This window comes from Battus philenor, unplaced genomic scaffold, assembly GCF_028537555.1.
Source record: "Battus philenor isolate CCGP_79_NKW_IND1 unplaced genomic scaffold, ilBatPhil1.0.hap1 SCAF_18, whole genome shotgun sequence".
Lineage (NCBI taxonomy): Eukaryota > Metazoa > Arthropoda > Insecta > Lepidoptera > Papilionidae > Battus > Battus philenor.
This window is the reverse complement of record NW_027181680.1, coordinates 3,174,445-3,191,102: the sequence shown is the minus strand read 5'-3', so window position 1 is coordinate 3,191,102 and position 16,658 is coordinate 3,174,445. Positions and strand designations below refer to the sequence as shown.

The following is a 16,658-nucleotide window of genomic DNA, read 5'->3' as shown; positions in this document are numbered from 1 at the left end:
AAGATACTTTCAATAAAGTCATACGAGTGTAATGAAACATTTATTAAGACTGTCGTACTAATGCTATTTATAATGTATTAATGGTTACTCTGTTTATTGGCACTGATTAGTCTCTTTAAAAATAAGATAAAGTTATCTAAAACTCTTAAGAGGAGATTAAATAAGCAGTGTTCCTCTTAAATGATTTCACCTCTTGGTATAGGTGTTAGCAAAACTTGGGAATTTTAACACAACATTTCTATATACATGGTTCTTTTGCGGATCTGCTCTCTCCTCTCCTTTCTTGGATTCATATGTTCTCACTGGCAACACCCGTCAGACTTTTGTGTTCAAAAAACGGTAAACGGTAAGTTCACCATTATTCATAAATTGTATAAGAAGTGTTTAAATAAACAAATAAAAGTAAAACATCTTCATCGAAATTTTATTCTTGCATATTTTAGTTCGTTACATCACTAAGTTACATTACCAATATTCAACTCAAGTAATTATTTTGATCTTTATTTAAATTAATCTTCGTTTTGACCCTCCTCGGAATGAAAAATTCTTATAAAACCTTAAAATCCTTGTAATAAAATTATATAAAGATATATTAGTTTAACAAATTACGTTGTACATAATAGTTAAGGTATTAAATAATGTCTAAATAGAGTTACACATACGAGTACTAATAACTAAATTAATTTCTAAGACATTTTTTTCTTCTCGATTCTTCTTTTTCGATTGCATAATAAACTAAGTGCGTAAATAGCAATGAATGCAATCGAAGCTATTAATGCAGCGAGATCCAAGAACATCTTCTGGTACCAGGGCATCCAAAGCGCAGGGGAGCGGTAATAGAGGGCGCCATCAGTCTTTACCACGTGTTCCACCCAATGAACGAGTTCCTTTCCTGGTGGTACCGGACGGTGATGATACACAAATGATAACTCTTTCATTTTTTTACCATATCTGTAATATGTACAATTAATTGTCTAAATATAAAACAACGTTTATTTTATATATATACTCTATATTTTTATATATATGTGGTAATCGGGATGCAGGGATTGAATTTAAAGTCCTTCGTGGGGCACAAATATTTATTTTAAAAGAACTCCTAACCTAAACTGCGCACGCTTCCTTCGTCGTTCAAACGTCGTCTGTCTTCTTTCCTCTTACATGCCTCTCGCTTGTACCATCTGACGATCCTTTTCACGCATGCTTTAACGTTCCATTCCACATTTATATACAATATACGAGTATATTTTATATATATACTCTTTTAACACATTGTATAATATTCTCTCCCAGTTAACTGAGAATGGTGCACAGACAACAAATAAGTACGTAAATGTAAAATAAAATTATATAATACTCTGTGCTATATACGGGTTGATTTAGTTATAGATGTAAAAGTTTAAAGCGGTAAATATATAGCTATATTGTTGTAATTATAGCTATATTATATATAGCTGATTTGCTGTCAATTCTTGTATAGCATAGATAATTTCCAAAAATCAAAAGTTTCAAAAATAGTAAATGACGCGATGATAATACATAAACAAACTATTTGTTTACTATCTATCCCGTATATCCTCCTATTTACTGTGAATCAGCATGTATAAAATGATCACTCTGGAATAAGCTATATATTATTATAATTTTGGTTTTTATAGATTGCAAAAAGTCGATAACTTCTTTGCAGTACAAAATCTGCGGAGACTACAATTCCAATCTCTACATATATATTATAAACCAAAGCCTTCTCTCTTGATTTAACAGTTTAATGAACAAAAACTTACGAAGAATCATTGATGATCACGTGAATTGCTGATTTTAAATCTTCAACCAAATTTTCTGATAGAACAACTTCTAAACCAACGCCCTTTTTAACGTATTGATTCACGTTAAAGTTTTGATCGATGAAAAACGGAATTCCTATCAATGGCACTGCAAAGTGCACGGCTTCTGTCGTGGAAAGCAAGCCTCCGTGTGTGATGAAGAGTAAGCAGTTGGGATGAGCTGAAAATGAATACAGAATAAAAATATACCTTGCATATATTATAACATGTTCTCTCTCTAATACTAATAATAGAACCAGCGGATATCAAGTGATAAGAAAGGAAGTCTGATGTATTTTTTGTAAACAAAAATGCCGGTTGGCTTTGATTTATGAAGTGGAGTGTATAAACTGTACTAGGGCTGGTTCATTCAAAGAGTATATATTATAGATAAAATGCAATACAAGCGCATGATATTATTATATAAAAAAGACGTTGCAGAAAACCGTGCCAAATTACAGAGACCTTTTATGTAAGGTAAATTATTTTTGCATTTAGCTTTCATTTTAAAATTTATGCCCGTATTTACTGTTATATTTGTTTATCTGTTCGATCCACTAACGTTAGCTTGTACATTTATTCCTGCTTTTTTTCATAGATCTTTAATATTACTTTTACTTCGATTTTCGTTATTTAAATATTATTTTTATAATTTTGTACAATGTTCTTTATATCTAAAAATATTTGTTCTATCTATAACGCTATTTATAATTTTTGTGCATGCCATATATTACTTAAACATTGCATTAGCATTGAGTCACACAGTTCTTCTGTATAGTTTTTAATGTTTATTTTCTCACTACTCGGACATTGGCATTGGTGGTGCAACAATAAAATTTTTATGTTTTGTTTATGGTTTTCTTTTATGGCACCCACTATTGGAGGCCTCTCGTACCGCCAATTTGTTGGGATCAGGGTCTTTGTTTACAAATAAGTTTTTCAAAATTTTATGTTTATTCTTCACTCTCTTTCATACTTTTCAATTTCTTTTATTCTTACCTTTTTTTCCTTTACAATATCTTTCATTTTGTTCTTTCATTCCTTCTTGCTTTCATCGTCTTCCTTCCATCGTCTTATTACTCTTAGATGGATAGGTACATTATTTAATTTTATTTTATTACGTATCCTATTTTTTATATCACAGTTTTCTTTTTTGGGTTTGACTATTTAAATACATTACTACACTTTTATTATTCTATTTTAGTCTATTTTCCTATAATTATTTGACTAGTTATTTTATGTGCAGTTTAATTGGTACCTACTTATTTATACTGTTTTATTCTTTTAACAGTATCGCTCACCAACCTGCGAGCAAACGATAGGATTTTTTTGTTTTTGGTTTGGGGTTTTTTTTTTAAGGACATGTCAAACCCATTGCCATTATAAATTAAAACCATTAAACTAAATAACAATCACTGTGGAGACAAAATGATAATTCGCAAAATTATCTAGTCGATTCTTACTATGGTTCCGTAAAATAGTTTGCGCATTACTAACATCGTATACGCAAATTTCATGATGCACATACACTTCAAAACCATACTGACTACAGTGAAATTAGAAATAATACAAAATTACCTAAAATACTTGATTGTGGTGCCCATTTGATAGTATGTACATTCTTCGGTAGGTTTGATAATTCTTCTTCAAATTTCCATATTACAGTTTGTTTCAGTTCTCCGAAAACTTTAATCAGGCCGTCCTTCATATCAGCGGGTATATCTTTGCTTTTTAAATTTGATCCCAGACTGAAGTATATAACACCATCCTTAGCATTGTCCATTATATCTTGTAAATCCTTTGGAATAAAATAATAAAAATGTCTGTATTTGAATGTATATACATCCTAAACTGCCCTCTCCTTCATGTCTCTCATCTCCATTCAAAGATTTTCTTGTAGAGATCGCCTCGAGCAAAAAGACCGCCTATATAAATTGTTCCTTTTCTAGTTATTATCTATGGTGTACAATAAATGATAAATAAAAAATAAATAAGATGTCTATTATTAATATTGTATATACCGAGTCGATTGTTTCCTCTCTTAATAAGATTGATTAATAGACTACCCATAGAATTACGAGACAATTTAGCGCTGAATAACAATAAACAGAAATTTGTGCCTGACTTCCTATATAAAGTAAGATAAACAATTATATCTATTAAAGCCAATAACAAAAACCCTGCATTAAAAACAGAATATGATAAAATTAAATATTTAGTCTAGACTCCATACAGAGACAAACCAAGAGGTTCTATGACGATGTTTTGGTAAGCGCTAAGCTACAGAACTTGGAGCATCGGCGAAGAGTTTCCAGTTTAGCGGTGTTCTATAGACTACATTTTAGACAATGTACGTTGATACTACTTTAATAGTGCGAACAGCCAAGGCATGTAAGCATCCTATCGGTGTCTTAGGAATAAGCTGGGAGTATTCAAGTCAAGAGTGAATAGGTTTCTTCTAGGCAAGCATGTAGCATTATAGACCTCGTCATAAGGCGAGACAGAAGTTAAATGATTTGCTTTGATAAGACAAAATTATAATATTGTAAAATGGGACATAATTCAGTGAGAAAAATCCTGTAAGCGAAATATTGTTAATAACAAAGATTTTAACTAAATTAAACTAACTTGAATTTATACTATCTTTACTCCTAATTCTAATCCAAACAGATCTCTTCCTTTATATCTGCTATTTAACTTCATTTTAATATTTTATACGTCATGTTTTTTTTAACTATATTAATTCTGATAGCACAAATACAGGGTGGTTGGTTATAGGTGTAGATTTATCGCTTCTGACAGTACGACGTCTACAAGGAAAGAATATTAAAAAATTCATACGAAATGACTAGACTTTTTAAAACGCTTTTTCTAACTATAATGATAACGTTTTTTATTATTTCTAAAACCATTAATTTTTTGATAGTATTTACGTAAGTATATGTTAATTGAGAGCCCCCTTAAAAGCATTTACGTGTAACTAATCACTTTGTAAATCTAAAGGATTTTCTCGTATTGTCTGATTTAAAAAATTAAACTCTATAAATAAAACAAAGTTAAACACGAATTATTTTACCTTAGGCAAAGGTTTCACATCATCTATGTAATGTCCTGCGATCGAGATATAGTTTTGAGGTAGCCTTGTTGCTTCGCCAAGAGAAACGTGGGAATTTCCAAACATTAGAGAGGCGTTATATTTCAACTCACTATACGGTGGTAATACTCTGCCTCGTTTTTCTAAAATTGGCTTGAAAATTGATTCATATAAATCGTTTTCAATACCTTCGTAGAAACTGCAATGGATATAAATAAAATTTATGTTAGAATATAACCTTCGAACAAGCGGCTAATGGGGTCTTAAATTCTGGCAAACATTGCTAAATTCCAAATAGACTATTAATTCTCTTATGATATATTTGACAGTATACATACATAAACATATCTATTAGCTAGCTTCTGATGTTTAATACAAGATGGCGCTAGAGACGCGTGTCACTGATTCATGCCGATAGATGGCGCTAGCTGTCAATGCTCTTACGCTAAATTTTCATGAATAATATTTAAAGCTCGCTCCTTTAGCTTAACAAGACATAAGCCGACCCCAAAAGATATCTATGGGGGATATACCATAATCGCCATGCTCCGCAGGCGGGTTAGCGATCGTAGTATGATATGTGTAAATAGAGGACGATGCTGCCTATACTATGCAAATTTAAATGACATAAGATTGTATCCCGAGAATCGAACCCGCGATCTACAATCGCAAACCTCAGTACTCTACCACTGCGCTACCACTGATAATGTTAAGGTACAAATAGATGTAGTTCCTAAAGAAGTCTTCGAGCTTAGTAACTGCAAAGAGACTAATACGAAAGCGCTTTTAATGATAATCCGATGAAACTGTAAATTCCAACATTACCCATGTTTCAATAGAACAATATAGCGTCGTCTTATAAAAAATTAAAGGTACGAAGCAAGAGTGACAGCTCATACAAAGAAAAAGTAGAATAACTCTTATGGTGCTCATTCGTAACAACCTTCCTAGAGACTCCAACTTTTTATAACATTTGTTTGCTACATAAAATAGATAACATAAATACGTTTCCATATAATAATAAAACGATACTTAACAAGGCGAAAAAATATTAAAGTAATATCATACTTACAGTTTATATTTAATTCTATAAGTTATTTGTTTGTAGAGCATTATTGCACGCTGAGTGAAGGTCGACGGCTGAATGTCATTGTACAAAACATTAGAAGTGTACGCCGGACTGGTCGCCTCGTCGATCAAACTCAAGCCCACGAAATTGGGCTCGTATGGAAACGACCAGATGAACGGACAATTGAATACAGCCGAAAAACTGAAAAAAAACATTTACGAAACTCTTTAACACAACTAGCGTATAATAGGGGTTCTCCGAGTATCTTCACCGGTTTAAACTCAAGGAGGTCCCCTCGTGCTTCTCTGAACCGGGCGTGGACCAGACCGTGGTCCACCTTGTAGCCCTGCGTTCGGAGAACTCCGGGTTGACTCTGAATGCCGGTTAAGCATGAACGTTGATGAAGAAACTACAGCTTAAATAAGAAAGGACCAATATCTAGCCACCTCCGCACATGCAGTGGTTGTCGTGCATGAAAGTGCACCGCCCGCCAGCCCGCTCGTAAATGCGCATGCGACAGACAATGCAAACTACACAACCGCCACCGTAAATTCACTCAACACGTGTTTCACCCCTCCACGGGGCATCTTCAGGAGTTGTTACACAGATTAGTGCTAAACACCGACTTAGTACTGGTACTAGTACTAGTACTGTAGTTTGCATTGTCTGTCGCATGCGCATTTACGAGCGGGCTGGCGGGCGGTGCACTTTCATGCACGACAACCACTGCATGTGCGGAGGTGGCTAGATATTGGTCCTTTCTTATTTAGGATGGACTTCCGCAATGTAACGCCTGAATCCATTAAACTACAGCTTTACTAATAAAAGATGAAGATACGAGACCTACATTCCTAAAACTGTGTAGAAAAATTGTAAAAGACATAATAAAACGAAATAAGACTTGAGAAAAATTGTATTACTAAGGAAGGTGACAGATGAATGGAATCAGAAAAGAGGATAATAGAATGAAAGGGTAAGACAGGCGAAATGTGGAAAATAAGAAAAACAATGAATAAACTTAAGATGAATGGATGTAGAGTGCGGAAATAAAATAAAATGTAAAAAAAATATTAATTATTAAAGAAGACCCCTAATAACGGGGGATATACAAAAAGAAAAAAAAAACTAATGAATAATTTCAGTGATCAAATATTTTAGTCTTTAGTGGATTAGTTTCTCCCACGCTCTTAAAGGTAGGATTTTTTTATTTTATATTCATTTATTTAATACCCTTTATTGTACACGCTAGGATACATTTAAATAGTTTCATAATTATAAACAAAAAAGTACAATGGAAGGTCTTATCACACAAAGCAATCTCTAACAACCTTATTATGGAAAAGGTATTAGTATAAATAATGGGTAGTTAACGTGTACAAAACATATATATATGCAAACATTCCTACATATATGAATAATAAGGTCAGATATCTAGTGGCGGAGCATAGGTGTCAACACAGTGAGCAATGGATGAGCCATAAGGAGAGCCGACAAGCAAAAGAAGAGAGCAAAGAGGCCAATGTCTACCATAAGCTGCCGGCTCTCTAACGCCCTCTAACCCCGACTGCGTTTGAAGGCAGGAACCTTAACCGGTAATTTTAACCGTTTTTTTTAACAAACATCTATTTACATTAGGCGTTACGAACAGTTCTTTGTGCAGAGCGTGCCTCACGTACTACTTAGGTGTACGGGTGTAGCACCCTTCAGGATTACCCATCTCGGATCGACGAGGTGCCTATCTAAGATCGACAGCAAACCTCTGATGTTGGTTTGCTGTGATTTCTCGAAGAGTTGGATTGGCTTAATTAAGACCAACCACTACGTAAAATGAGCACATTGTCGCTTGGTTGTGGAAACCAGCCCGCTGATACAAGACAATGTATAACATATAAACTTATAATAAATAAGGTATAATACATATTACGATATATACTATTACGTACTGTGGGTTCTGACTCGAGTGAAATGCCACTGGTTCAAAAGGAGTCCCATATTCACAAATCAGATGATCGCCCTAGTTTAGCACAAAGTATACTTTCGCTTAATCCAAACTTCTCTTCCAAATCGCTCAAGAAATCACTCTCCACATAACATCGAGATCGTAGTCGGAAAGATCGTAGATCTTAATATTATAACTCGGAAAACAACACTGAACTGTCGACATGGAGAGTACACCTATTTATACTACGGAGAAGGTTCTAGTAAGTTCGAGATAGTACTCGGTTAGAATTTCCGAGAACCGTACACAAAAATCTATAAATAATTTCAAGTTCGCGCGTGTTTACGGCTTTTCCTGATTCTAGAGTCTCGTGTTCATTGTTTAGAGGGTTCTGTAACTTGTGCTTTGTAACAATACCTATTATAAATATACAATAATATTATTTTTGATATATTTGAGGAAATAATACTATTTAATATTTACTTATTCTCGCAATATGATTTAAAACCATATATTTTTCATGTCCAGTTAAATGTAATTCTAATGTATTAATTAAAGATTATTCAATTAAATCAAATTTATCTCATCAAAAGAGTTGTCACTGTCACTTTTGTAAAGCAGTGTGTACATACACACTGTTTTATACTGCTAAGTCTGTCAGCTAAATGTCCATCTAATAATTCTATGTTTATATCACATCACTTCAGCGGATGACATCTACTAGACGTAGGCTTCCCTCAGTGATTTTCTATAAAACCAGCTGAACCTACACGCATCCAACGCATTCATCGGGAACTTCACAAGATTGTCTATCATCTAGGTGGACGTTCAACGCTGCGCTTGCCGGTTCGTGATCTTCACTCCAGAACTTTAAAACCCTGGCGGACACCTGTTCTTCATTCTGTGTCATTCTGTATCATAGTTCTTTCTTTTATGGTCTTATAGTTTCAAAAAGAAAGTGTTTTGTTTATTTACTAATTTAAAGATTAGCTCTAATAATGTTTTGTTCGTGTTAACGTTATAGATATAATTAAAAAATAAAACAAAATAAGGAAAGGCCTCTATTCAAAGATCGCAACGTTTACAGCTCTTGCGTATGCATCGTCTACCTGCGATCATAACTTTGTCGTTGGTCAACCTAGCGAGGGGCCTATTCACAGCAATTCTTAAAGGAGAAAAATGTAAGTGTTAAAGATATTGTGAAAGTTAAAGAAAAAGATATATCAAAATTTTGAAGGTTAAAAGGAGAGAAATATTCACATAACATAAATATGTGACAACTATGTTACTCTACGTCATCTAGCGGAGTTACCGTGAACGAGGTCGGGTGCAAAGCGCAGAGCCGCGTGCGCAGGCGGCGAGAATCGATGACGTCGAATTCTCGCAAACATCGATCGTCCTAGTGAGAGCTCGGGCACAGCGGCGAACGCATGTGTTTCTTTTGTGGGAGACTAGGTAGTTCTGTAGCTTCTTGTTATTGTTCCCACACCTCCGCTCGCAGTTATAATGAGCGCGGAGACTTTCAACAGCGCGATGCAAACTTTTGTTGCGTCTACTGTGGCGCCATCTATCATCTATCCGTTTCATTACCGACGCTGCCGCGATGCGATCGACTGCGCGGACACGTGGGTAAGAGCTCGTTGCTAGGCAACGCGTGTTTCGAGGCGCGGTCCAAAGGCGGAGCGGTTAGCGAGTGACGCGCGATATGCACGCCACACTTATTTTCTTACCGCGTGACCTATTAAAAATTGTCTGGCATACCTCATAAACTCATATTCACAAAAGTGTTGACTATAGTTCATATCTGACGAGTTATATCCTATAGTTATCTTAAAAATATAACAGAACTGTTTTATAAAGATTTGTGTACAAATAAATAGTCTGCAGTGTGCCTTAGTGCTTGATTAACAGACGTACAGATGGTACTAAATACCATAAGAGGACACTTTGGTTGAGAGTTGTAAACAATATAAAGCTATTTACATACCCGCAATAAATCTCTGTGAACATCCATTCCATTATCACAACGTCGAACTTTTCCTCCTGGTCGTTGAGTAACTTTAACACATCAGGATTTTCCATCGTCTTCTTCAGGATGTTCATTGTTAAGTGAAATATAGATTCCTGATCCATTATCGGCTCGCTTTTTATAAACGATTTAAAGTCAAATTGTCGCCCTGTAAATGAAAAGGCTAGATGAATCGGTACACTTTCGTCGTTGTTATTTCTTCCCATAGACGCTAAGATGTCTATAGGGGATTTGCCATAATCGCCACGTTTGGCAGGTGAGTTGGCGATTGCAGTGTTGTGTTATGGTACGCAGAGGATGCTGCTGCCCATCCTCTAGGAACTTGTTTCTAAACAATGTAAACTCTATGTAATTAATACACAATATGTGAGTAATATAAGATTGTACCCCGAGAATCTAACTTATGACCAACGAATTACTATACTTCCGATCTTTTCTAGCACAGCTCAACTGGTGGGTTTAATAGAATTGTGATATTGAGAATCAAAATAGCACAAATTATAGATAACATGCTTAAAAAGCTCACTCAGAAGAAAGGAAATTAGACGGTCTTTACGAACTTAAAATCTATAGCGATCCAAAGAAATTATCTTTATTTACTATCTATCTCCTTATATATTGCCAGAAGTTATTGACCTGCGGCATTCTTATAAAATATATTAATGTTATGTATTTTGGAAGAGTCACATAATTTTTTCATTAAATTACTAATTTTCTAATCGATAAATATTGACCAATGCGGCTGTCAAACGACAATTGTTCTGTCGTGTTCTAAATTCAAATTAAAAATATCTTTATTCAAGTAGACATTTACATGCGCTTTTGAATAGTTTATTGTAACACTCAATCAATTATTCACAATCGATTATAATATATATATAATATATAACACTCAATCCATTATTGTAACACTATAAATAGTAAGCTACTACCAGCTCCAAATGCTGATCTGGTAAGAGCCAGCAACTAAAAATTGCTCTGTTAAATGAAATTCAACAATGTTTCTATCGTGTATATGAGTCAAGAAACCACGTACCATATATTTCGATCAACTAAAAACTCTTGAATGCTTTAATAAAGTTTTATTAATAACATACATTTAAGTAAGAAAAGGACCAATATATATCTACTTCCGCCATGCAGCAGTAGTCGTGCAATAAAGTGCACCGCCCGCCAGCCGACTGATAAATGCGCATGCGGCAAACAGCATCATTATCAGCGGGCTGGCGGGTGGTGCACTTTATTACACGACAACTGCTGCATGGCGGAAGTAGCTATACATTGGTCCTTTTCTTACTTAGGATGGACTTCCGCAAAATAACGCCTGAATCCATTAGATATATAACATACAGTTAATTTAGATAGATTTAAAATTAAGAATAGGAAGGTCTCATATATCTCGTGGGAAAAAATAATTAATGTTACATATTTTCGAATGATTTGTTTATATAGAATGATTGGAAATATAAATTTTTTTTTTAATCTTTTTGCTAAATAAATAGCTATACCTTCACCCCTTTAATGTTATCACATCTGTTCATTGTTCGTTTAAAATAAATATATAAAGAAATACCAAAAGAGTTACAATTGAACAATTCATTAAACATTTTTTTATTTTAAATTAAATTAATAAATAAATGTGACCTTCACAGATTTACAATTTAAAACTACGTACCGACAAGGGCCTTTAGGTTATCGGCCACGCTAATCTGACGTAGATTCGGATTCGCATTTTCATCTGGAAACGGTGTTATATATGTTATCTGCAAAACAAAAGTGACAAAATTATTGTACATAATTAAATATTAAAACTTCATATAAAAACAATGAAACACATATTTATTCCTTCGAATTTGCTTTGCTAAGCACATTCCAAAAGTCAAGACAATGATATAGTCCACATTTAAATACATATGTATGATGGAATGTAGATTCCAACGTGAACAAAAAAATATGAATCGTGAGCCATTCGTATAGAACTAACACCTACGCAAGAAGTGGAATAAAGGAGAAGATAGAGAGAGAAAACTGGGAATATGATAGAGTACAACTTAGACGTTGGTATCTAATAGATTCAGGCGTTACTTTGCGGAAGTCCATCCTAAGTAAGAAAGGGACTAATATATAGTTTCACTCAGGAGTAATAAAAATATATAAATAAAGGGTACTCGTTGTTTGGCACTGGTCGGTGTAACATTACTCCTGAGGATGCCCCGTGGAGGGGTGAAACACGTGTTGAGTGATTTAACGGTGGTAGTTGTGTAATTCGCATTGTTTGCAGCATGCGCATTTATCAGCGGGCTGGCGGGCAGTGCACTTCATTGCACGACTACTGCTACATAGCGGAAGTAGCTATATCCGTCCCTTTCGTACTTAGACTTTGGTAACACTAAATCGCGACTTATCTAGTTATGATGGCCATAAATTCTCATCATATCAGCAATCATACGCCAATATACGCCCACTGCACAGTATAAAATAAACTGTAAACTGCCTCCCCCAAAGAACGCCGTTATGACTGGTCTCTGCCTGTGTCCAGTGACTTCCTGCAACCTTCACCGTTTCGTCAGTCCATCCAGTCGCTGATCGAGAACCTTTCAACTCCAACTACGGACGGTTGCACGAGCGATGTGCTCCACTAATTGCTACTTCAGAAGTGCAAGTCATCAAGCTACGTTGATTACTTTGGTTCTTCTTTGATCTCGCGGAGCACGAGCAAAGGCATCTTTATTGCTCTTTGAGCTTTCTTACAAGGCCCATCGTATGACCACGTATCAGATCTAAATATCATCACCGGTAACATACGCTAGTCAAAGAGCTTCCTCATCAGATATTGCCCCTCGAATAAGGCAAATACACTCAACGAAACAGTAGAAGTATAAATAACGGGTAGTTATATATTACATACAATTATATACATTTTTATATAGAATATATACCTATAATAAATACGGTATAATAAATAAAAGTAAAAAATAAAAACGTCAAATTGACCTGGATCTTAATTATGTAATTAATTATATCAAATCTAATATCATCATTATATACGCCAATAGACGTCAATACAATGTGCGCTGTCTTCAGCCAGCGCCAAAGACTGTCGGTTGCACTAATAATTATATTATTTTATAAACACTTACATCAAAACTATCATCTCTCTTAAAAATTATAAATAAGACATGAAAATTAATTTGTTTACCTCATGGCCAGCCTTCAACAAATGTCGAACTATTCCATCGCCTAGGTTACAATGACTTCGTGCCGGTATAGGAAACAGTACTAAAATCTTGAGCCCTTCGCTTCCCAACAACATATATGACAAGATAAATAAAATCCAATTTTTTCCAAAATACATTTTCACTCGACGTTGCCTCTCAAGCGATTCTTTTTACTAAATGAACCAGTATAACGAAAACTTAATAAACAGACCTTGAATTTTGATAACTCGTTTAAGATGTATTTATTCGTATATTTAATATTTTGATAACAACTAATTTACACAATGACTCGTCGGTTATTAAGAGAAATTGAATGATGACCTGACCATACTTTGTTTTTCTTTAATTATTTATTTGTTTAACATTGTCTGTGCAACGTCTACTTTGAATTACTTACACTGTCCTTTGTTCGTGTAATTTCGAAAATTCTTTTTTTGTTAATTTTTAAGAACTATCGTAGCGTGGCGGTAGAGGACTGAAACTTGTGATCGTAGGTAGAAGATTCGACTCCCGTGATACAATCTCATATAATTCACACTTTGTGCATTAATTACATAAGTACACAAACAAGTTTCCTGAGTTCCAGGTGTCCATACCATACCATACCACACTGCAATCGCTAACCCGCCTGTAAAGCTTGGTCTACAAAGTGTTTTATGCCTATAAAGCTATACTTTGAAAAGATGCATTTCTTTTAAAGAACGCCTCCTTCAACCCCATGGAACCGGATGGAATTTCGTAAAATCTTTTCTTAGCTACAACCTACTAAAAAAAGGAATTTTCGTAACTAATTTAAGCCAGAAGAACCAAAGATATTATGGATCAATATCATACACGAGAAACCATAGATATTCAGAACAGCCAGAATAGATGAAATCTACTATAGTATCTAATCAAGTGCGCCAAAGTTTCTTTACGACAGTTGTTCAAAGCGTGCCGATAGATGTTCAAATTAGCATATACTGTAGCAGCTACAGTTATAGGATGAATGTAGTTTTTGTTCACCTATACAGTCCATCTATTTTACCATCACATCATACACATATACTAGTTATAAATAAATGAATTTACTAGAAAAAATACTTACTAAAATATACAAATATTAAATAATTATACAAATATTAAATGCCGTACATAATATAAAATCTAAGTTATTTCCTTTTTCTCTGCCTTTCTTTTACGGTTACATAATAACTTAAATGCGTAAATAACAACAAACACAAATGAAACGACCAATGCAACTAGATCCAGGAACATCTTCTGATACCAGGGCAACCAAAGCGATAGAAAGGTATAAGGGCGTACTGTCTGTTTGCACCACATGTTCTACCCAATGAACCAATCCTTTCCCGGTGATACCAGGCGATGATGATAGATGAATGACATCTCCTTCACTTTTGGACGATATCTGCGAAAGAATTTTTTTTTTATTTGTCACGTTACACGCAAAACTGGATTTATGAGACTAAAGCATGCAAAAGTATTATTTAACTCTAAACCGTCGTGTGATCTTGCTTGCGTCTCACTTAACAAGTGAAAACGTTTCACAAGCTTTGTACGTCTTGAATTTCGATATCTAACAACAATGTTATGTTAATTGAATCAATAACCCTTTAACCCTTGTGTCAAAGTAATTAAATAACAACAGATAAGTCAATTTAATAATCTCTATTTCCCGTATTCCATTCATAGCTATTTAAAAAAATCCGATCAGGTTTTATACCTACAAGAGCTATAGTTTGAAAAAGTCCTAGGCCTGACCTCTACTATGCTTCTAAAATTTCAAGTCTGAACTTTATAGTTCCAGAGATATCATTATGACTATATGTATTTAAATATATAAATGTATATTTATACATATATATAATATATATATATATATATATATATATATATATATATATATATATATATATATATATATATATATATATAAGTTGTCAAATATCTCCCTTCCGCTTTTTTGCACTTTATTGAAAAAAAATTGTTACAGTGATCGGATTTAGTTCAAATATGCGCCGTTTTGTTCGATAATCTGTTTCCGGCGGCAAAGAGGCGGCAAAGACGGCAACTTCATAATACCTCCCTCGTAGAAGCCCCCCTCCTTATTTGCGAAGAACTCGGACAGCCACTTTTCACAAACCTCTTTTGAGTTCAACTTTACACCACCAAGGGCGTTTGCCATGGACAGGAACAGGTGGTAATCACTTGGCGCTATGTCCGGACTATATGGTGGATGTGATAAAACCTCCCATCCGAGCTCCCGTAGCTTCTGACGAGTCATCAACGAAGTGTGTGGTCTGGCGTTGTCGATGTAGTCCATGATTTGATCGGTATTTGTCGTCACTGGTATTCCGCCGGCTGGCTTATCCATGGTGTCGTTTTCGCCGGCTCTGAATCGTCGAAACCATTCCTCCGCGGTTCGAAGTGATAGAGTACCATCCCCCAAAACACCATTAATCTCACGGAACGTTTCTCTAGCTGATTTGCCTTTAACGAAGGAAAACTATAAAATAGCGCGAATTTCGGCGTTAGTGAACTCCATGTTTACACGTCTATAACTGTTGAACGCAATATCCAAACTATTCATGCATAGCGTCGTTTTGTAGGTTATGTCAAGACCTTTCAAATTATGTATAGTATTGCCAGATACGAGCTCTGTAGCGCTTTGTACATAGCCGCGAAATTCAAAAGACAAAAAGGCGGAAGGGAGATATTTGACAACCTTTATATATGTGTGTGTTTATATGTGTGTGTTTATATGTATTACCAAGTAACTTACTTCGGGTTCATGAGCATTTCTCCAATCGCCTTCTTCAGTTCGTCTGATCCGTTGTCATTCAGTATCACTTTCAATGCGGTACCTCTTTTAACAGAATGATCAACATTGAAATTTTGATCGAAGAACACTGGAATTGTTGGCACTCCGAAGTGCAGAGTTGAGAGGAGAGAGTGCAATGGTTGAGAGTAAACCTCCGTGCGAGATGAGAAGAATACAGTTGGGGTGAGCTGCAAAATGATAAACTTATAATGGCTATCATAAACTAAATTTGTTCAGTTGCAATGTTTTATCGTAAATTACTAAAGTGCATCCACCATTTTGTTCACAGAGACAAATAGTGTAAGCACTGCTGATCAAAAGATCTACATAAATAAAAGTTATCAAATACGTTGACAAGTGAATATGAGAACGGCTCCAACGATTCGGCATTTCTTTTTTCTTTTTGTCATATATTTGTTACAGAAACCAAAAACTAACTTCATATGAAGAGAAAAATTTTAAAAAATTTGAATAAAATGGTGAAAACAATTTGCTTCTATTTATACAGGTAGAAATAAGTTTTTTTAAGGATCTTCGGACGACCTTAATAAAGTCGACAGTATATTGTTGGAAACCTCACTGCATTTGCCAGTCTCTGGTCTCCACACCAAAACCTTAAGTTACCAACAGGCATATGTTCGACATGCTGTGTAGTCTGCCCTAAG

At 34.8% G+C, this 16,658-nt stretch overlaps 1 protein-coding gene across 1 annotated transcript; it reads right to left on the bottom strand.

The window, feature by feature from the left end:
- Window positions 1–576: 576 nt before the first annotated feature.
- On the bottom strand, window positions 577–13,332 carry LOC137920446 (UDP-glucosyltransferase 2-like). Its single transcript, XM_068763811.1, has 8 exons — window positions 13,154–13,332; window positions 11,630–11,717; window positions 9,913–10,102; window positions 5,990–6,187; window positions 4,900–5,116; window positions 3,402–3,621; window positions 1,785–2,004; window positions 577–951 (listed from the first exon to the last, which is right to left on the bottom strand). The coding sequence occupies exons 1-8, from the start codon at window positions 13,307–13,309 to the stop codon at window positions 687–689; spliced, it is 1,554 nt and encodes a 517-aa protein (XP_068619912.1). The 5' UTR covers window positions 13,310–13,332; the 3' UTR covers window positions 577–686.
- Between the last annotated feature and the right edge of the window lie 3,326 nt (window positions 13,333–16,658).